This window comes from Xyrauchen texanus, chromosome 28 (assembly GCF_025860055.1).
Source record: "Xyrauchen texanus isolate HMW12.3.18 chromosome 28, RBS_HiC_50CHRs, whole genome shotgun sequence".
In the NCBI taxonomy this organism is placed as follows: Eukaryota; Metazoa; Chordata; class Actinopteri; order Cypriniformes; family Catostomidae; genus Xyrauchen; species Xyrauchen texanus.
The window spans coordinates 37,908,418-37,931,452 of NC_068303.1; the positions used below are offsets into that span (position 1 = coordinate 37,908,418).

General features: G+C 40.0%; 1 protein-coding gene across 3 annotated transcripts in view; it reads left to right on the forward strand.

Annotated features, from left to right (window-relative positions):
- Nucleotides 1-22,588, forward strand: part of LOC127621795 (protein CEBPZOS-like) — a 32,097-nt gene extending 9,509 nt beyond the window's left edge. For 2 of the 3 annotated variants that reach the window (XM_052095530.1, XM_052095528.1), the window contains exons 2-4: nucleotides 16,990-17,107; nucleotides 17,185-17,229; nucleotides 21,637-22,588. In XM_052095530.1, coding sequence (XP_051951490.1) covers nucleotides 16,990-17,107; nucleotides 17,185-17,229; nucleotides 21,637-21,719 — 246 coding nt within the window. In that variant the 3' untranslated portion in view covers nucleotides 21,720-22,588. The remainder of the gene's footprint in view (nucleotides 1-16,989; nucleotides 17,108-17,184; nucleotides 17,230-21,636) is intronic. The other variant, XM_052095529.1, reaches the window with a different exon arrangement.
- Nucleotides 22,589-23,035: the final 447 nt, after the last annotated feature.

Below are 23,035 nucleotides of genomic sequence, written 5' to 3' on the forward strand. Positions count from 1 at the left end.
AATGAAAGTAACTCAGCATATCTTTCAGTCTTTCATCCTCAACATTCACACCTGTATGAAGCCAGACCCAGGTACATCAGTCCTTTTGGAATTTGCATAAAACCACACTTGGAGAATATGGACATTAATCTGGATATCCTAACATCGACACATCTGTGCCCTATACCCCCCTTTAATATTATAAAAACAACTATCATGATGAACCTGGCTAAGTACCTGGCCAAACCTCTACCAGGAGAAATTCCTAGACATAAGATGTTGCTTTCCATCTCATGTACCAGTGTACACAGATGGATCAAAGTCAGACAATCATGCATCTGCAGCAGTAGTGACTGGTCCAAAACATTTTGACAAGTGTATTCCTGGACAAAGTTCAATTTTCACAGCAGAAGCAAGAAATAATGTATTAAGCATTATTAATACAGTCAGGTCCATAAATATTGGGACATCGACACAATTCTAATCTTTTTGGCTCTATACACCACCACAATGGATTTGAAATAAAACGAACAAGATGTGCTTTAACTGCGGACTTTCAGCTTTAATTGAATCTAATCCAAATCAGGTGAACGGTGTAGGAATTACAACAGTTTGTATATGTGCCTCCCACTTTTTAAGGGACCAAAAGTAAAGGGACAGATTAACAATCATAAATCAAACTTTCACTTTTTAATACTTGGTTGCAAATCCTTTGCAGTCAATTACAGCCTGAAGTCTGGAACGCATAGACATCACCAGACGCTGGGTTTCATCCCTGGTGATGCTCTGCCAGACCTCTACTGCAACAGTCTTCAGTTCCTGCTTGTTCTTGGGGCATTTTCCCTTCAGTTTTGTCTTCAGCAAGTGAAATGCATGCTCAATCGGATTCAGGTCAGGTGATTGACTTGGCCATTGCATAACATTCCACTTCTTTCCCTTTTTTACAAAGTTTACTCTTTGGTTGCTTTCGCAGTATGCTTCGGGTCACTGTCCATCTGTACTGTGAAGCGCCGTCCAATGAGTTCTGAAGCATTTGGCTGAATATGAGTAGATAATATTGCCCCAAACACTTCAGAATTCATCCTGCTGCTTTTGTCAGCAGTCACATCATCAATAAATACAAGAGAACCAGTTCCATTGGCAGCCATACATGCCCACGCCATGACACTACCACCACCATGCTTCACTGATGAGGTGGTATGCTTTGGATCATGAGCAGTTCCTTTCCTTCTCCATACTCTTCTCTTCCCATCACTCTGGTACAAGTTGATCTTTGTCTCATCTGTCCATAGGATGTTGTTCCAGAACTGTGAATGCTTTTTTAGATGTTGTTTGGCAAACTCTAATCTGGCCTTCCTTTTTTTGAGGCTCACCAATGGTTTACATCTTGTGGTGAACCATCTGTATTCACTCTGGTGAAGTCTTCTCTTGATTATTGACTTTGACACACATACACCTACCTCCTGGAGAGTGTTCTTGATCTGGCCAACTGTGGTGAAGGGTGTTTTCTTCACTAGGGAAAGAATTCTTCGGTCATCCACCACAGTTGTTTTCCGTGGTCTTCCGGGTCTTTTGGTGTTGCTGAGCTCACCGGTGCTTTCTTTCTTTTTAAGAATGTTCCAGACAGTTGATTTGGCCACGCCTAATGTTTTTGATATCTCTCTGATGGGTTTGTTTTGATTTTTCAGCCTAATGATGGCTTGCTTCACTGATAGTGACAGCTCTTTGGATCTCATATTGAGAGTTGACAGTAACAGATTCCAAATGCAAATGGCGCGCTTTAAATTAACTCTGGACCTTTTATCTGCTCCTTGTAAATGGGATAATGAGGGAATAACACACACCTGGCCATGGAACAGCTGAGCAGCCAATTGTCCCATTACTTTTGGTCCCTTAAAAAGTGGGAGGCACATATACAAACTGTTGTAATTCCTACACCGTTCACCTGATTTGGATGTAAATACCCTCAAATTAAAGCTGAAAGTCTGCAGTTAAAGCACATCTTGTTCGTTTCATTTCAAATCCATTGTGGTGGTGTATAGAGCCAAAAAGATTAGAATTGTGTCGATGTCCCAATACTTATGGACCTGACTGTAGCTTTAGAACAAATAGAAAAGGAACAGCAACTTCACTTTGTAATTTGTACAGATTCTAAATCTGAAGACTCTGAAAGCTCTGAAAACAGAACAACCTACAATTATTAGCATAATAGTAAAAGTGGACTCCTTAAAAAAAAATAAGATTTTAATATTGTCTTTTGTTGGATACCAGGCCGTATGGGATTGGCTGGCAATGAACAGCCAGATAAAGCGACTAAGGAAGCACTTCAGTTGGACATGACATTATGTAATATACCAGCATCTCATGTTAAACCCATATTGAATATGTACATTCACAACAAATGGAATGGAATGAATGTGTGTGTGTGTGTGTGTGTGTGTGTGTGTATATATATATATATATATATATAACAAACTGCATGAAGTGAGCTCAGTACTAAACCAAGGAGTTTATTATTTCCTCTTTGAAAATAGATATGACCAGGTTGTATATACAAATTGGTCACTCAAGACTCACTCATTCATACTTCTTGAAAGGGAAAGAGGAACCGGTTTGATATCTGTACTGGCCTCACTAAACGTATGCGTATTTAGCTATCCAGCGCGTATAAACAGCCAAGTGAGGTGAACAAAGAAATGAGATGATGCTTTATCCTGAGGTCCTTTTTCTCCTCTCCTTTATTTTACACACAGCAGTGCAAAAAAGCAAGTTGTAAAACTGTAAACACAAATAAAAGTATCTATTAACTCAAATTGTCTTCTTCAATCATTTCCAAAACCAAATGCAACACATACATCGTTTTCTACTAAGCATTAGCCGCCATTACACGAGAAACAGAGGAATCTACACTTCGTGGCAACACGTTAATTTTCTTCTTACACATCTTAAGAAAACGACTAATATTACACACAGTGCTACTCACCGGCATTGCCCACGAGGGAAACACAACTGAACGAGGTTTGAAGAAACTTGACAGCAGAATTTACACAACACTGAGTACAACTCGCTCCGGAAAAGTCGTGTACTAACTAAACACTAATCTCGTTCCAAACGAGAATACAACAGGAAATAGAAACAGTACACCAAACCTGTCGTTACCACAAGTGTTCGTTAGATGGCGTTAACGCACTGCAAATAACTAAAGAAACACAAAATGAATGAATGATCATTAAGACCAACACAATATCTATGTAATAATTTCTTGAGTATAAAACATATTTTGATAGAATGTCCATATCTAAATGATAGAAAACGTTTTTATTCAGAAAACATATTGATGGATATTTTTAAAAATGTTCCCGGAGAGACTTTTAGAATTCCTAACACATGCTATGTTTTGGTTTTTTGTATCTGTCAAACTATTGTAAACATTGTTTCCCATCTGTCACTCACTCGACGTTGTGCCCCCCGGCACGCTTGTTGATTTCCGTCCCGGCTCGAGGTGAGAGTGGCTCGCTTCATGGTCAGTCCGACTACTCCCTCAGATCAGCCGAGCTGGATGATGAATTCGCCGCTGCATCGGAGAGCGTCCTGCCGTCTGACACGGTAGACTCGACTGGTGGTGCCGCCTCTGGGCCACTGTGAGCGTGTGGTTGGACTGGAACCCTCCATCCTCCCTGCAGCCCTCACGGCTAGATGATTGGTTTCTCGGGACCGGGCGCCGCTCACAGCCACGCCCCCCCTTCCCCCCGCAGTTCCTTTCTTCCGGAGGTGCACGATGGTCACAGCGTGGGCACTCGGACAGGTGATCCAGGAACGAGCTCCACCTCAACCTGGGCCCAGCTCTCAGACCCAGCGCCAAGCACCCTGCAAGAAGCGCACACCCCCCGTCTCTTGGGCATCCTCGAGGACCTGGAAGGCTCTCAAGCGTTTCTGAGACGGGACGACCCAGGGAACGAGACTTTTGCTCCAGAGCTGGTAAACGGACCACTCCTTCCCCCGGTGGAGGGCTGGGAGGAGAATCCTCATTTACCTTTATTTCCTTTGCCACAGCCAGAAGGGGGTGCGGTACACACATTCTCAATAAAAGAGCTATTTCCTCATTCCCTGGGACATCTGGCCTTCAAATGACGTTTTCAAGGCAACCCAGCACCAAACATCAACAGTCCCGGCACCCCGGACGCAGACCTCTCGCCTCTCGACCCACGAATGCTGTCCCCTGGCCGGCCAGTTCTGACAACTCCAGAGGACGCCTACACTGGACCTCCTCCTCAGTCACTAACCCGCCCCCTGCTGGGTGCACAGAGCAAGGTAAGTGCTTCAAGTCTTTTCTCAGCACCAAAGCCTCGGGATGTGCTTTTGCCTCCCGACGCAACACTACATGCTCTGCTCCGCCCCGCCTGGTATGTCAAAAATGATCATCCCTTTAGTGCCCCTTGCACGGAGCTTGGATCCGTGGCTTTCACTTCCCAACCCTTCGCGTTGGTTGGCCAGGACCATCCGACTCCGCTACGTGATCCAGTTCGCCAGGCCCCCACCCCCTTTCCGCGGTGTCCTCTTTACCTCGGTGCTCGGCGAAAGACGGCGACACCCTACGTGCGGAGATCATGGCCCTTTTACTCAAAGACGTGATGGAGTCTGTTCATCCAGCCGAGATGAAGAAGGGTTTCTTCAGCCCTTCATCATACCCAAAAAAGGCGGCGGCTTACGACCGATCCTGGACTTATGAATTTTCAACCGGGCCTTGCACAAACTCCCGTACAAGATGCTCACGCAGAAACACATTATAACATGCGTCCGGCATCAGGATTTGTTCGCAGCGGTAGACTTGAAGGACTCGTACTTCCACGTCTCTATCTTGCATCGACATTGACCCTTCCTATGGTTCGCGTTCGATGGCCAGGTGTATCAGTACAAGGTCCTCCCCTTTGGCCTGTCCCTGTCTCCTCGCGTCTTCACGAAGGTTGCAGAGGCAGCCCTTGCCCCGCTAAGGGAAGTGGGCATCCGCATACTCAACTATCACGATGACTGGCTCACCCTAGCCCACTCTCAAGAGTTACTGTACACCCACAGGGACCAGGTGCTCAGGCACCTCAGCCGTCTAGGGCTTCAGGTCAACTGGGAAAAGAGCAAGCTCGCCCCAGTTCAGTCTCAATGACAGTGCGCCTCACCAACGAGCGCACTCAGTTGGGGCTGAAATGCCTAATATTGTTCAAGCCAGGCACAGAGGCTCCTGGGGCATTTGGCATCCTCCTCGGTGGTCGCGCCATTGGGGTTGATGCATATGAGACCGCTTCAGCACTGGCTTCAGACTCGAGTCCTGAGATGGGCATGGCACCACGTGACCTTATCGTGAGCCTACTTGCACGTTTGCTGTGCAAGGTCAGGGAGAACAAGTCACTCTAGTGGCCAACTACTGGCCCACGCGGACCTGGTTCTCAGATTTTGCACTCCTCGCGACAGCCCCTCCCTGGCGAATTCCTCTGAGGAAGGACCTTCTTTCTCAGTGACAGTGCACCCTCTGGCATCCACGTCCAGACTTCTGGAACCTTCACATCTGGCCCCTGGACGGGATGCGGAAGATATAAGTGGTCCGACCTGCTGTCGTAGACACGATCAACCAAGCCAGAGCTCCCTCTGCCAGGCAACTTTATGCCCTGAGGTGGCACTTGTTCGTGAATTGGTGTTCTTCCCGATCTGAAGACCTGCAGAGATGCGCAGTCGGGTCAGTGCTCTCATTTCTGCAGGAGAAGCTGGAGGGGAGGCTGTCCCCCTCCACCTTGAAGTTTTATTATAGCCCCTATAATAAGTCCTTAGGGAAGCATGACCTGATCATCAGGTTCCTCAGAGGTGCCCGGAGACTTAACCCTCCCAGGCCACACCTGTTCCCCTCATGGGATCTCTCCATGTTCCTCTCAGGCCTCCAGAGACCCCCCTTCGAGCCGCTAGAATCAGTCGAGCTCCGAGCCCTCTCCATGAAGACGGTCCTCCTGATCACGCTCTCTTCCATCGAGGGTTGGGGACCTGCAAGCATTCTCTATCAGTGACACTTGCGTGGAGTTCATTCCGGCATACAAACATGTCATCCTAAGACCTCGACCGGGCTACGTGCCCAAGATTCCTACGACCCCCCCCCCTTCAGGGACCAGGTAGTGAACCTGCATGCGCTGCCCCGGGAGGAGGCAGACCCAGCCTTTTCGTTGCTGTGTCTGATGCGTGCTTTGCATACCTATGTGGACCGCACGCAGAGTTTTAGATGTTCTGAGCAGCTCTTTGTCTGTTTTGGTGGACCGAGGAAAGAGAATGCTGTCTCCAAACAGAAGCTAGCCAACTGTGTTTGTCGACGCCATTGCCTTGGCCTATCAGACCCAGACCATACCCGCCCCCTTGTGGGTTTGAGCACACTCGACGAGAAGTGTGACATCCTCGGGGGAAGGGTAAATGCAGTCTGACGCAGCCTGCTGCTTTGGCACTCAACCGCATGCCCGCACCTGCATCAGCAGCTCACGTACACTGTGCAGTGCATGGCGTGATTGAATAGGGACCCCATTTGACATAACGTCGAGTGAGCGACAGACGGGGAACATCTAGGTTACTATTGTAACCTCTGTTCCCTGATGGAGGGAACTAGACATTGTGTCCCCCCGGCCACGATGCTGTACCGAGCCACTGTAACGGCCGAACCTTATTCTCGGCTCCTCAGTGCAAAACCTGAATTGACAGATGCACGATTCCCTCCTTTTATCAAGTCAAGTCCATTTTATTTGTATAGTGCCTTTCACAACATACATCTTTTCAAAGCAGCTTTACAGAAGATCAGGCATTAAGGAAATATAATTTCTATTAAGTTCAGTTGTTTTGAAGTGGGGTTGTATGAGGTAATTATGCAGTACACATAGCGCTCCGCACTCTCCCTGTTTGGAGGAGCAGAGAGATGCATTGCTGAGCATGGGGACAGCAACACTGCAACAAAAAAAACATATTTTATCCTCCTAATTTATACTTATTTAATATCTTATTTATACTTATTTAATTAAATCACAGTTTTTTGCAATTTGATAAGGGCACAAACCATAAAATGATTTTAGTTAATTTGACAGATACTTTGCCAAAGCAATAGTGAAAAACAACGTTAGAGACCTTTTATGTTATTATGAGAAGTTTAAAAAAAAAAATATATATATATATATATATATATATATATATATATATATATATATATATATATAAAAATAAAAATAAAAAATATAAAATATTAGATAATTAAAATGCATTACATTATTGTGGCAGAAGAGTTAATCATTGATAAGACAATACAAAAAACGACTTTAGAATACAATGTATTGTTTACGACCATATTATTGATCATAAGTCAATCATTGGCATACAGTTCACAGCAATCTATTACACAAGTGAATTTGTCAATCAGTTGGAGATTTATTATGAAGGCTTGTTTAAGAGCCCATCAATTTATACCTGTGTCAGACATACTTGTGTAGTGTCTCGGGTGTGTTGTGTCATAAACATAAAATGTTTAGGTCACTGTGTCAAGTTAAATATAGTTTAATACTCAATCTTTAAACATTTTGAGATCCCTTAGTTCGCATTTGCGCTCCTTCAAGTGTTTTGAACGTAAGAATGTTACGTATGTTTGTGTTGTGTGTCTGCTGACAGGTTGTTTTGTTCATTGTATAAACTGAGTTGCCCATACAGCTGAAGTTTCACTTCCCTCTGGAGTAAACAGGTGGTACTACAAGCTTGCTTTTCTCAGGAATCTTCCCTATTATGGGCAGTGCTATTAATTGCGTTTATTATTTTAACCCGTTATTTCTTGTCAAATTAATCGCACTGAATTAAATCAACAGACCTAATAAAAACATAAAGTGCTGAACTTTATTACAAAAAAATACTGACTGAACCATGAAACTGAGTTGTACTTTTTTTAATGAAATAAATATTTAAATAGTAATATAATTTAACTAATATTCAAATTTTAAAGTCAGCTGATTTTAAATAGTTATTGTTTCCTTAGATCACAAGAGAGCGCAATAAATACATAAACCATTCAGCACTGTTACATTATTGCATAGAACATTTCTATGCAATAAGAAAGAGCATTTCATTTTCAACTAACGTGCATAAAATAAATAAGTAAATAGTTGTTCCATATTCTCAAATTTTAAGTCAAATGTAAATTGAGGGGGGGAAATGCTTTAATAGACTGTTCACATGGTGTTACTCCAGACTCAAGCTTTATAATAACAGCGAAATGCCACATTGTTGTTTTATTCAGTACAGTTGTATGTAGAGTAGCAATATTCACAGACAGCAGTGGTATTCGGCTAAACTCGGTGGTGAAGCAGCTCAGAATATGAGCCCAGGCCAGGGGCTGTTCAATCAGATGGAACACAACAGACTAGAACTAAACTCGAGAATCTCGAGGCAAACATTTCCAAGTTGAACATCTTTCTTGACTTGGCATTTAAACAACTCATTGCGTAATCTGATAAACGCTTAAAAGAGAGCAAGACACAAAGGCCAAAGACCTCCTGTAAGGGGCTGTTTGTACTGAACACTTTTGTAACCTTCCATTTGTTTTTCTATATTAATGCATGCTAGACGAGCGTCTTTGTTTCCCTTTGTTTTTGTTAATTCAGCGTCTCGTGCAGGAGCGCTGTTTTTAGATGATGTGTCTAATTAAAAAGAACCGTGTTTAACATGTTCAATGCAAAAATGTGATCGATCTGAAGTCATCATATTACAGTGTGGATATTTTTATTTTTTTATTGAAATCAGATGCGTTTCTTAATTGTTTATATGTTTCTCTCTGCTGCATGAAGATATTAATTTGCTTTCTCACATCACTAGCTTTAAATATGCAACTTAGCTGGCTAACGAATGCATAAATGTAATCAGCTGCAGATAAACTAATGCAATGCGCTTGAGGTTAGCTTTAATGTTAGCATCTGCTCAGCCTTGTCAGCAAAAATACTGCTGTTCTCTTCTAATGCAGCATCTAGTCAACAAATTAATTGTTTTATAATGATATGACAACATGTACTGTATACATACCTTTTAGTTGTTGATGTTTTAAATCCGTATCTGAAGTGTTCAGCACCATGGAGAGTGTAGTCTCATGTGTCAAAACAAACACCATAAGGCATCAGTGAAGTGCCGCTCTCATACTGTATAATAACAGCGGACCCTTCGCAGCTACTCCAGCACCAGACGTAACAGGGAAAATAACCGATTAAATGAATCAATAAATCTGTTAACGAAGCTGAATAATCGGCAAAACCGATATATCAGCAGACCTCTAGAAAAAAAGTGCATCATAAAACATCTCACTGTACGTTACATTTCACATCTCATAATTATGGTCTTCCAGTGCAGAATTCATTCATTGGGCTTGAGCTTCACAGCATGGAACAGTTGAAACATCATGACTACTCATTTCACAGCAATAATCTGGAAGGAATAACACAGTTCGTTTTTATACTGGGTTATAATGTAATTTTAAACATTGTATGTGAACGCACCATTAGCTACTTTCCGTGGAAGAGTCGCCAGTACTGTCGTGCAGGCATACCGCTCTCTGTGTCTACAATATTCAGTGAGTGGCAGACAGAGGAGCAGCACATTCAGTTCACCGCATGGCTGCTGACACAGACGTGAATGAGCTGCACATGTGCAAACATAGTTGCCAAGGACCAATCAATAATCTATATGATTTGCTGCTCCTTTGTTTTAATTTAAAAAATTTAATTTGACCATTATTTTTCTTGCTTATCACTCACTGTTACATAGACGGAGGCTGTGCACTGTGTGAGAGGAAAAATTAAGACATTCTGTCGCTTCTAACTTTCTCTCCAAGTGATCATTTTACATGTAAATATAGCCGAAGTCACAGCATAGCTGTTATCTTTCATTTTTGATATAAAATCAGGATTTTAGCAGTGCAGAGCAGCAGCTTGGAAATTGCTTGGAAGTGACTAATGGTTAGCATGTATTCTTAATGGGCGGCGTTTCATTTCATACTCGTCCAGTTGTCTGACAACAGAAACAGAACAAATGTACATGAGAACAGCTTTATTGGGAATTTGGTTGTATGAATATTCAGAATGTGATCACAGAAAGTAGAAGAGAAGCAAACAGATGCAAAGGGCTGACACCAGGCAGAATGTAAATACGACGTGATGTGATCATGAATATGCTAATTAACGCATGACGTCATCTAGTGACTTTTAGCAACTTTTTTTGCAGGCTTAAGCTACTTTTCATTGAAAGTAGTTGGCAACACTGACGCTGAATAGAAATGAGCACACTCATAAACGTGCACACAACTGATGGCACAATGATGGTATTGTTTCTTTGTAGTTTATGGTGCTCTGTTTCTGGACATCTATCAGGCTGTGTGTAGAAGCAGCCTTAGTTGTGAGAGTCTCATTCGCTGTTACTAAGGTTAGATTTAGGGTTAGATTTAGTGGTTGGGTTAGGTTAAGTGTAAGGTGTAGGTATAGGTTTCTAGGGGACTTCAAATAAACACAAAAACACATTGTGTGAATGTCGTATTCAGCTCACGCAAGACTTTCAGCAACTGGGGGGTTACTTTCTTGGCTGCATTCATACTGCAAGGCTTAATGCACCGATCCGATCTTTTGACCATATCGTTTTCTTTTTTTTTTGGTGCAGCCTGTTTACATTCACTTCACCTACTTTGTACATTTAATTACCCGCCAAGACGCTCTAGGCTGTCAGTCAGCATATGACAGTACTTTTTAGCTTGTTAAAAGCTATTTTAAAAATCAGCTCCTGTTTTTTACCTATATGTTGGTGTGCAGTCTACAAACTGTAGGACAAAAGATAGATCTGCTGTGTTCTTAGAACAAATGGACATTTTACTGAAATGAATAGATATGTAGACCCACTTTTTTATACATGAAAATGTGTGGAAGTTATTGAAACTCACTATAATTATTATAAGACTATTATTGTGTCATGCTTAGCATCTCACAAATTGTAGGGAAATTATAGATTTGCTTTGTTCTTATAATGCTTAAAACCTCTTCCAAAGTCTTGTTCTAGTTTTGTATACATACACATTTTAAAGGATTACAATTTTCTTTTGATCGTTGAATCAGTGACTAACTCATTTCACCCAAAACACTCATTTGTCACCACCTTCTGGCATCACCAGAAATAGTCACTGAATCATTAAATGGATCTGAAAGAATTTTGGTGAACATAGTCAAAACACTCAAGCCACTTGGATACATTTAAATCACACAATTCACAAGCACAGAGTAAAAATACAGTTGTGCACAATTGTTATTATTGTTATTGATTAAATGTTTTTTTTTTTTTTCAGAACCAGCTTGTGCTTAGTCTTTTATTGTTTTGTGTGAAAGCAAGTGCTCCACTAGATGCCCTTTATTTTTGCAGCTAATTTTGCAATTATTTTGCAATACTTGAATATTTAAAATACTACAAATATTAAAAGTAAATAATAAGTATATATTATTGTTATATATTAATACTGCACTGTAAGTGTTGGGTCTGTGCAAGCCACTTACTGACATCTGTGCCACCACCCCCTCTTTTAAAATGACCGCTACACCCCTGTATCCATATATACAGTTTTGGGAGTAAAAGAATTACAGGATTACATATTTAAAATGTACAATTTAAATATTTGGTAATTAGAACAGTTATTTTCAAAAAGTATTTTGATTACTGAAGAGATTACATTTTATTGTCATTTTGTTTCTTTTAAAATTTTAAAAAGTGCATTTTAACAGCGGTGAAACACTTTCTTATGTGTTACATTTCATACGAGCAGACAAAGAACGTTACGGGTGTGCAGAAATATGCATCCAGCCACTGTCACATGCAGTCTATGGCAGCCTGGTCTGAATTAAAATGTCGGGAGGCATCTGGCGAAACTATAGATTGCATGCTAGTGGGCAAAATGCAGTTGTAAAAAAACACATATTATGTGAAAAGCATTGGAGGTGTGGTTAAATTTCTCTGTGTAAAAGAGCAAGGGCTGCGTGGAACCACAGAAACGCCAAACAATGATACATCTGCAGGCCTCTTCCTTGTTTGAATACACCATAGAAAAGGATCGATTTCTGGAGCAAAAGTCTACTCCAAGGACTTTCAGAATGAAATCTTTCAAACACTGGCTGATATGGTGCTTTCTGAGATTAAGTGCAGATACACAGATGCTGAACTCAGCAGGGTTTTGCCTTAAAATTGATGGGACATGAGACAAGTGTAATGTGTAAAACTTGTCTGTAATAAATTAGGTTTGTGTGCAATTCCTTGCCAGAGGAGCATTTGATTGGGTTGCTTGACTTGCATCAACTAGATGCTGAATACATTTCCACTCAAATATTGAGCCACCTCTCAGCTGCTGGCTACAGTGCTGACAACATAGTTAGTCAGTGCTATGATGGTGCCTCAGTGATGAGTGGGTACGAGGCGGTGCACAAGCCGTGCTGCAAAACAAGCTTGATCAGTGTATACCTTACATTCATTGTTACTAACACCAGCTACATTTAGCAGTTGAGCATGCCATCCAGTGTGATCCATGTGGGAAAACGTTTTATGACTTTGCCAGTTCCCTATACAACTTTTTCCATCACCACTGGTTGAGACGTATGATGGTCCTTGTCTTAAATGATTATTGGAAATTCGAAGGACAAGCCATTATGATGTGACAAGGTGCATTATTGAGAATGAAGAAATTCTTCTCAGCATCCTCTCAAACATTGCAGAGGATGATTTTGCCACCACTGATCTGAGCACGGAGGCAGCAGGCATTTTAATCTAAATCAAAAGACACAATTTTTTTGAAACCGGGAAGTTTGTACTTGGTGTGCTGAAACCTGCTAATGCTATTCTCCAGTCTCAGATAGTAGAGACATGTGTAAAGCTGGTGAGGTTGTCAGTGCATCCTTGGAGTCCCTAAAGGCAATTCACAGAGATGAGTTTCAGACATGTGGTGATTTACACCCTTCCAAGAGAAGAAGAACATTGAATACACAACTAGATGACAGTGTTGTGTATTCCACAGTGGGCCACACTGACTGTGATAATTCTACAATACTCCCCGGTCAGTCTCTGAAGAGATCCTTGCTTTCCATTCTCGACAGGGCCATAGTTGAAATGGAAAATAGATTTTCCACAAAAAATGTTGACTTGATGAAAGCTGTATCTTGCCTTGTGCCAACATCTAGTGCATTTCTAGATGCCACTTTATTGAGCCCTCTACATTTGCTTGCTGGCACTGCAGATAGTGTAAGTCTGGCAAATGAAATTGTTGTTGCCAACCTGTGCTTACTAAACAATTTCCTGGTGAAACAGACCTGTCAACTTTGTGCAAACACTTGCAAAGCTACAAAGATGCATTTCCAGAGCTACATGAATTGTATGTAACTGTCCTTGTCATTGGGGTGTCCTCAGCATCATGTAAGGAGTTCCTTTTCAACTCTGTCACGGGTTCTGACCCCTTTTCGTCGCTGTATGTTACACCAAAGAAAGAGTAATTTAGTGATATTTGCCCATGAGAAGTCCATCACTAGTACCTTAGATATGGATGAAATTGTTAGGACTTTTGCTAGAAAAAACAGGAGACTGATGCTGTAGATTATATTTTATCATTGAAGTAGTATCTCCTGAAAACAATCTTTCTATTTGTTTTCTATAAGTCTGTCTGGATTATGATAAAAATGGTCATTCAAATCTGCGTTGGTGCTGCCGCTGATCCAGGGAGAGCAGTGTCATGTGAAACAGTTTCAAAATAGTCTTTTCAACCACACAGTATCATTATTTATGTTACAATCATTCAAATTATCACAGAAGTACAGGGATAAAAGTTTTTAGTTTGGATACAACACTGATGTCTACAGTAGTGATCAAAATAGAGTAGATCTCCTTTTTTGAAGTACCTTGACGATTCAAATAACGATTGTATCAATTACATTGTTACCTCATTAACTGATAAACAAGTGATAGTTAAAAAAATTATTTGTCATTGAATTATTAATTCAAGGGATTTAATAAGGGAATAATGGGAGAATCATGGTCTGTATTAAATGTGTGTGCGTGTGCGCGTGTATATATTTTCGGGGTGTACCGGTTAAAAACATTACAATCGTAGGGTTCGCCACCCACTGTTCGGGAAGCATTGGCACCATGGTCGGTTCACCAAGTTTAATGACGCATCTGGAGCAAAAGTTTAGTCAAGAAAACAACGTGTCAAACAGATGGCGGTGGAGGCGTCGCTTGAGGAAGCAGTCCTATTGGCGGAGGACCATATGGCGGCGTACTCAAGGAAGGAAGAGCCCTTTTCTCTCTTTCCCCAGAGCCCATTCCTGTCCCTCGGAGGCGAGGAGCTCCACCACCGCGGTCAGTTCCCCGCGCGACGCACACCCCTCCCTGTCTCTACAGTGCCCCGTCGCTCTCCCACTCAGATGGAAGTGTCTGCTGACGCAGGTGCGGGCGTGGTGTCTGGGCCGGCCTGCTGGATTTGCAGTTATCTAGGACATTTCCGGGATCAATGACCCGTGATGGCGCTGGGGACTGTGGTCCGGATCCCCGACGCCATGCATGCTGCCCCCGACCGAGCCGGATCGTACTGGATACCGGCAAGAATCAAGGGGGATACTCACCAAGCTTTGGACACAAACCACTATCCACCAATGCTTGGTTCAACACATTCAACATTGGGCACAGCTAAAACGGTGAGGGAGCCAGCCTTACAAGATGATGCTGAAAATCGCTTTGAACTGTGGTAAAGTTTGTACCTGACAAATTAATGATTATAGACTGATGGACCTCTTTAAAAATGCGTGTAGGGATATGCAATCACCTATAATTGATAAAAAATAATCTTTAATTCTGTATGATTCATCTCATTCTACTAAGAATGGTAACTATAAGGCTTAAGCTGATAAAATGCAATGATGTGTAAAGCCAATATGATTTTGTAACCAGGGATTTTCATGTTTTGTTACCTATACGTATAATATCCATAGAAATGTTCATATTTGGTATGCAAGCATTTGTTTGGTTACATAGATAAAGTTGATGACAACGAATATCATGTCTCTTGTACAATTTGCATGATATAAAGTTCATGATTAACTATGCACTATTTTTGAGCGGGAAATATGTAAGACTGGAACAGAGAAACATAAAATCAACTGTCGGACAGCCCAGTCGACCATGTGACTGAAAAGTTACTTCTGATTGGCGCAGGACACTTTCAGTTCAAATAGTTCCAAACAGGAAGAGCATGCTCTCTCTTGTCACGTGCTCTTCCTTCTCTACTCTTCTGTCGTCGTCTCTTGTCCGGCCTCTTCTAACTGCTCAGACTTCACGCTGACTCTTCTCCATATGAGATCCACGGAAACTGAAGGAGTGAGAAGGCCTCGCTTCACAGCTAACCTCATAATTCATACAGGCAATAAACTTCGATCATACAGCGATCAAAACATCGACGGAACAAACTTTCGTCCAAGAACCAAGCAACACAAAGAACGCAAGGAAACACCACAAAGACAAGCAAGTACATCTCCAATATTGTGCTCAAAGTGCTGGTGTATTAAATCATTTGGGTAATCTGATAGCAAATCGATGTAGACTCAAAGAAGGATAAATGGTTCTTAAGGTATTGTCAACAGACTCCATAAAGTTCATTTTCACTGTACTGATCACTCTTTTCACCAACCTGTCTTTATGTATGTGTTAGATTAGATTCATGCTTTGAACACAGACAAACTTTATTATTATTCTAAGACGACGTGACTGGTATATTTTGATAAATAATCTCATCCCTGTTTCTAAAAGATTTTGCTTCAAAGCTGTACCTAAATACATGTTATATTATTTTCAATATGCCATGAGAATAAAATCACTCCAATAAGTGAATTAATCATAATTCACTTATTAAAGCTAATTCCTTGCAGTAGAAATTGTGAGCTGATACAACTAGACGTTGTATTACGATTTCAATTGTGGAGAATCTATTAAGACAAATAATCTAGTTATTTGTCATTTATCTAATTTATAATGGTTGTCGAACGCAACTAATTCCATTATACATTTCATTACCTTATAAGGTACAATAAGGACATTTTAATTCAGTCCATAGCTCAAGCGTCAAGACCCTAAATTCCCTTCTAAATGTAGCATACCAATTATCCTTACATATAATGGTGGTAGAATGCGTGAAAAATACCCTACATAACTGATCCACATCTCTAAATTATATATGTAATACCCTACACAATTAAACATGTTTTTATAATAGTAATACTGTAGTTTCTATTTAGTATCCATGATTTTACTATATATTGTAACATGACATAAACAGTGTTTCTATTGTGGTTTCTATGATTTTACTACAAATGCCATGGTTTAACTATGGTTACTATTGTAAATTTAAGGCCAAACCAGTTGAAGTTTTTACCAAATACATAATTATTTGGATTTGGCAGTAATATTATTGCTGAACAAAGAAAATACCAAACCATACCAAAACCATGATACAAACCGAACAGTGAGAAATTCGAACCAATGCACCCCTAATAGACTCATATGGCATAAGTAGTAAGAGTAGTATGGGTAGTATGCCATTCCGAACTCAGCCCATACACCAATTAGCCATGCTGTATAAACCAATGAAACCAGAAGTGGGTGGAGTTACACGTGTCGTCCCACCTCACCGCCCAGACGGCGCTCTCTATTGCATTACAGTAATGAGAAAATGAGGTGATTTTTTTTTAATTTTTTTTCTTCATGTGGGGGGTGTGAATGCTTAATTGTCATGACAGCAATGTCAAAATGCAAAAAATCTTATTGACCTTAGGCTTAATAAGGTTAATTTTCTTTATGTAAAATATAATTTTGTGTTGTTTTACTTTTGGTTTGGGGCTGAAAATAACCTTGACATGTTCTTTGAGATTTAACCTTATTGAGTTATATTGTTTCTGTTTATTTTAGATGTCTCCTAAACCCATGGAGCCATTTGCAAGAAAGATTTTTAAAGGAATCATTCTGTTTGAGGTGGCTGGTGTGATTGGGGCATATGCACTCTTTCACAAGATGAACTCCAGTCGAGGTATTCGGCAATCTGCTGTTTGCCATAAACACAACACAAATGACCATCAGTCTCACAGTTATTTTCTTGTTTTTCAGACTTCAGATGCACTGTGAATACTTATTGTCCTCAAATTCTAGAGGGTAAGAAAGACATTTTCTCAAGAATGCATAATTATAGTAAGTTGAAATAATGCTAATGACTAATGTTTTAGCATGTAACTTTTTTTTAATAATAGTAATAAAATAATTATAAAATAAAATCTTTTACAATAAAAAATGAAAAACAGGTGAGTTCCACGTGTCGAGGTCACATTTAGATATAGAGATTTGGTCTAGAAATTAGAATTATTATAGTGAATTCTGTCCTTTGACTATAAATGTAATATCATTATAATCGATCAATTCAATACATTTATGACACTTAAAACTTGCCCCAACCTGACATTTAGGGGTGTGCAGTTTTGTGTTTTTATTTTTGGAATCAAATCTGACTAACGACTGCAGCAGTAGGAGTCTATGGAATCCTTAACTTTATTTTTAATCAGGACAGGGTCAGTCAAGATTGCAGTCATTATCTTAAATTAAATTTAAAAAAATTTAATTTACTTTTAGTCCAATTTAGACCAGTAATCCGTACATCTTCAGTCCCTAGTTGCTGCTTACCAGTTTTAAGGGAGAAAATATAGCAAGAAACAGGATGGGTTGAAAATAATTAATTTTATTGTCAAATAAAACTAGAGGAAAAGATAAAGCAAAAGACAGGTGTGAAAATTGTTTTACATTTGTTTATTTGGTAGATGCTTTTATCCAAAGAGACTTACAAAAGAGGAATAATCCATCATGAAAAATTATGACTCTGAAGCCTTTAACAAATCAGCACAAACACACACCAGTCAAGTTAAACCAGCATCCATTTACTTATACAACCACACTGATGTAAAGTAATGCTACAGAGTTTTGAATTACTACAGAGATTTGTATTTTGAAGTCTATCACACCTCTCTCTGTTGAAATAATGTGTGTGTGGGAATGCACAGCACGATGTTGTACAATAGGAGTATCCCACCCACAGGTTTGACTATCTAAGGTATGTGATGTGTTCTTAAAAATACTAATTCACTGTTTTGAGCTAATCACAACATCCTGTTTGAAAAGACAAGCTGTGTCCGAAATTGCCTCCTATTCACTATATAGAAAATTGTGAATGTGTGAGCAATTTCAGACACAGATACAGTCTTTAAAACAAAACAATCGATTTCTATACTAAGTCGACTCAAAAACTAGGGCTAGCAGAGTCTAGGAATCAACTCCTTTTGAGAACATACAGTTGAAGTCAGAAGTTTATATACACCTTAGCCAAATACATTTAGGGTGTGATCACACTTGGCAACTCTGCTGCGATTGCTCTGTTAGTGAGGTTCATTTGAATAAGTGTGAATGCTGTCACAGTCTTTTTCCTGATGCCTTTGGTCTTGTATCGTTAGGTTCGGTGTTAAAAATGCCAGTGTAAATGCTAAGCAAACCAGGACTAAATGTATAATTTTCTTTTTTGGTCCGGACCAAGAGAAACTACACACAAGTGGGAACACACCCTTAATCTCAGTTTTTCACAATTCCTGACATTTAATCGTTAAAAAAATTTCCTGTCTTAGGTCAGTTAGGATCACTAATTTATTTTAAGAATGTGAAATATTATTATTATTATTATTATTATTATTATTATTAAGACTTATTTATTTCAGCTTTTATATCTTCCATCACATTCCCAGTGGGTCAGAAGTTTACATACACTTTGTTAGTACTTGGTAGCATTGCCTTTAAATTGTTTACCATGGGTCAAACATTTTGGGTAGCCTTCCACAAGCTTCTCACAATAAGTTGCTGGAATTTTGGCCCTTTCCTCCAGACAGAACTGTTGGAAGAGTCAGGTTTTTAGGCCTCCTTGCTTGCACACACCTTTTCAGTTCTGCCCACAAATTGAGGTCAGGGCTTTTTGATGGCCACTCCCAATACCTTGACTTTGTTTTCCTTAAGCCATTTTGGCACAATTTTGGAGGTATGCTTTGGGTCAATGTACATTTGGAAGACACTTCGTTTGAAGGTAGGCCTTAAAATACATCCACAGGTACACCTCCAATTGATCAGAATTTAATTGGTTAATTGCCTAAATACTTCACATCATTTTCCAGAATTTTCCAAGCTGCTTAAAGGCACAGTTAAATTAGTGTATGTAAACTTCTGACCAACTGGAATTGTGATTTGTCAGTTGTGATTGTGTTTGTGAATTGTTGGAAAAATTAATTGTGTCATGCACATAGTAGATATCCTAAACAACTTGCTAAAATTATAATTTGCTAACATGAAAGCTGTGGACTGGTTAAAAAAATGTGTTTTAATGACTTCAACCTAAGTGTATGTAAACTTCTGACTTCAGATGTATACAGTGCATCCGGAAAGTATTCACAGTGCTACACTTTTTCCACATTTTGTTATGTTACAGCCTTATTCCGAAATTGATTCAATTAATTATTTTCCTCAAAATTCTACAAACAATACGCCATAATGACAACGTAAATGAAGTTTGTTTGAAATCTTTGCAAATTTATTGAAAATAAAAAAATGTAAAAAAAATCACACAAGTATTCACAGCCTTTGCTCAATATTTTGTTGAAGCACCTTTTATAGCCTCAAGTCTTTTTGTGTATGATGCTCCAAGCTTGGCACACCTATTTTTGGGCAGTTTCTCCCATTCTTCTTTGCAGGACCTCTTAAGCTCCATCAGGTTGAATGGGGAGCGTTGGTGCACAGCCATTTTCAGATCTCTCCAGAGATGTTCAATTGGGTTCAAGTCTGGGCTCTGGCTGGGCCACTCAAGGACATTCACAAGTTGTCCTGTAGCCACTCCTTTTTCCTATCTTGCTGTGTGCTTAGGGTCGTTGTCCTGTTGGAAGATTAACCTTCATCCCAGTCTGAGGTCCAGAGCGCTCTGGAGCAGGTTTTCATCAAGGATGTCTCTTTACATTGTAGTGCCTACACTACACAGCAATGTCTGGTCTCCTCCAGACATGATGCTTGCCATTCAGGCCAAAGAGTTCAATCTTTGTTTCATCAGACCAGAGAATTTTGTTTCTCATGGTCTGAGAGTCCTTAAGGTGCCTTTTGGCAAACTCCAGGTGGGCTGTCATGTGCCTTTTACTGAGGAGTGGCTTCTGTCTGGCCACTCTACCATACAGGCCTGATTGGTGGAGTGCTGCAGAGATGGTTGTTCTTCTAGAAGGTTTTCCTCTCTCCACAGAGAAATGCTGGAGCTCTCTCAGAGTGACCATTGGGTTCTTGGTCACCTCCTTGACTAAGGCCCTTCTCCCCATATTGCTCAGTTTGCCTGGGTGGCCAGCCCTAGCAAGAGTCTTGGTGGTTCCAAACTACTTCCATTTACGGATGATGGAGGCCACTGTGCTCATTGGGACCTTCAATGTACTGTACTGTACCCTTCCCCAGATCTGTGCCTCGATACAATCCTGTCTTGGAGGTCTACAGACAATTCCTTGGACTTCATGGCTTGGTTTGTGCTCTGACATGCACTGTTAACTGTGGGACCTTATATAGACAGGTGTGTGCCTTTCCAAATCCTGTTCAATCAACTGAATTTACCACAGATGGACTCCAATCAAGTTGTAGAAACATCTCAAGGATGATCAGTGGAAACAGGGATGCACCTGAGCTCAATTTTGAGTGTACATGTGATTTTGTTTTTGTTTTTTATTTTTAATAAATTTTCGAAGATTTCAAACAAACTTATTTCATGTTGTCATTATGGGGTCTTGTTTGTAGAATTTTGAGGAAAATAATGAATTTAATCAATTTTGGAATAAGGCTGTAACATAGCAAAATGTTGAAAAAGTGAAGTGCTGTGAATACCTCCCGGATGCACTGTATATTCACATGACAAATGGGCTAAGATTCCACTAGATTGGTTTCAGAGGCTTCTGAAAACATTCTTGAAATGTTTTATTGGAGGTAATAAAGCATAAAGGATGCTCTGCAAAAACATGAGTTTGGGGATTAAATTATACTGACATGACATTTGTGGTGAGGATTTATTTATATATTTCTTTTTATTTGTAACCAAGTAAACAACTTTTTCAAAATCACTCAAAAGTGTAAACTTTTAAATATTTTTTTTTTTTCTTTTTCTTTTTTCTTTTTTACAATTCAGATCACACATAGCATCAGGATACATGATTGTGGCAGGGCCGGGTCGTGATCCTACACACCCGGTCCCGTATTAAGCTAATCAAGGTCGACTGCAGAGGATCTTTATCCCTCTCGGAAAGCTTGATTAGCCTAATACGGGATCGGGTGTGTAGGATCATGACCTGGCCCCGCCCTCCGCCCTGCCACAATGATAAAAATATGATTTAAAAGAAGATGACTGTACACATATCCAATACTGCCATGTCATTCTCAAAAACCATAGATACAACTTTACAACTTCAGGGCCAAAATGTTTAGCGGAACAGGACATGACCTCAGCTCTCCCTTTCTCAGTGTATTACAGATCAAATGAGTGGTCCGGGATCTATGGCATCCGGGAGGCAGATCAAGAGGTCTGGTCTACCAAGCTGGAGTAGAAGTTTCTGCTCTTCACCTTCAATGTTTTTTCATAGACTTTTTAGTCTTTCGTGCCATTCCAAGCTTTCTCCTGTTGAACATAGCCTTTTTCCTGTAGAAAGATTAAACATCTCTTCCACGGATCCACTCATCCCATTGAGCTTCCCATATCAGCTGTTTCACATCTACGTGAAGAAAATGTGGAAGAATTGAACTTCACACTCTGCACTTTCTTCTGCAAATATATTTCACTCACAGATAACATGCTATTAAACACTCTGAATGATGAAACCTATTAATCTCTTATTATTGTGTATGAGGGGTCATTTTCTGGACCTCATTTTTCTGGACCTCAAACTCAAAATTAAAATGGAAAAATTAAAAATATATTAATCTTAGAAGAGGTGTATCCAAGACATTTATTGTACGAATTGCCTTTTTGTCCAGGTGGGTTTTTTTGCAAAAAGAAACATTGCCATAACCTTCATATTTATTTAAAGCCATAAATAAACAGTGTATTACTGATTTGATACTCTATACATTACCATGACTTTGTCGAGTAACATTAAGTATAATACAACTCAGGTTTACAATCTATGCCACTCAGTTGACGGAGCTCAAAAATGCCAAAAAGAGATAAAAGTCTTTAAATCATGTCTCTCCTGTGTTGCCTATTGGTTTGTGATACCACATGAAATTGCAGGATTGTGCATTGTTTTTGTTGTTTTATTGTTCAGCTTAACATTTGTATTGGTTGCTTCTCAACATGATGTATAGCAAAGGAAAATATTCATGTACAGAGTTAACAATTAAACCCCATTGTTTCTCTTACCCCCTCCCAATCCCCAACCCCACCCTTGAGCCCCAACAAACATCCCTGTGGTCAAAGTCTGAGTACATATAAAAAAAAAAATTACTTATCAATGTAGTAACTCTCCTGCTCTTACTTGAGCCAGCACTAAAAAAAAATGTCCACCTCATATCTTCCCAAATTTTCAGCTTCCTGCAGGGAAAATGCGTTTCATGAAGAAACACAATATCATATTTCTTATGCTTAAGAAAAGAAATAACCTTCCTTGTTTTTATTGGTTGCCTGAACCTATTCACATTTTATGTTGTGAGGGACAATCCACTCATATTAACATTTGACATTTTGTCATTTGAGAAAAAATTTATTGTGTCTCAAAGTTAAAATTATAAAAACTTCATTCCAACATTTGTGCAACAATCAACCCCAGAACAAAACAAACAGAAAAAAGAAAAACGTGCGCATTAACCCCTCATACAAAAGTGCGAACTGGCCATCCCTCTAAACTCAAACAGTCCCTGTGACAAC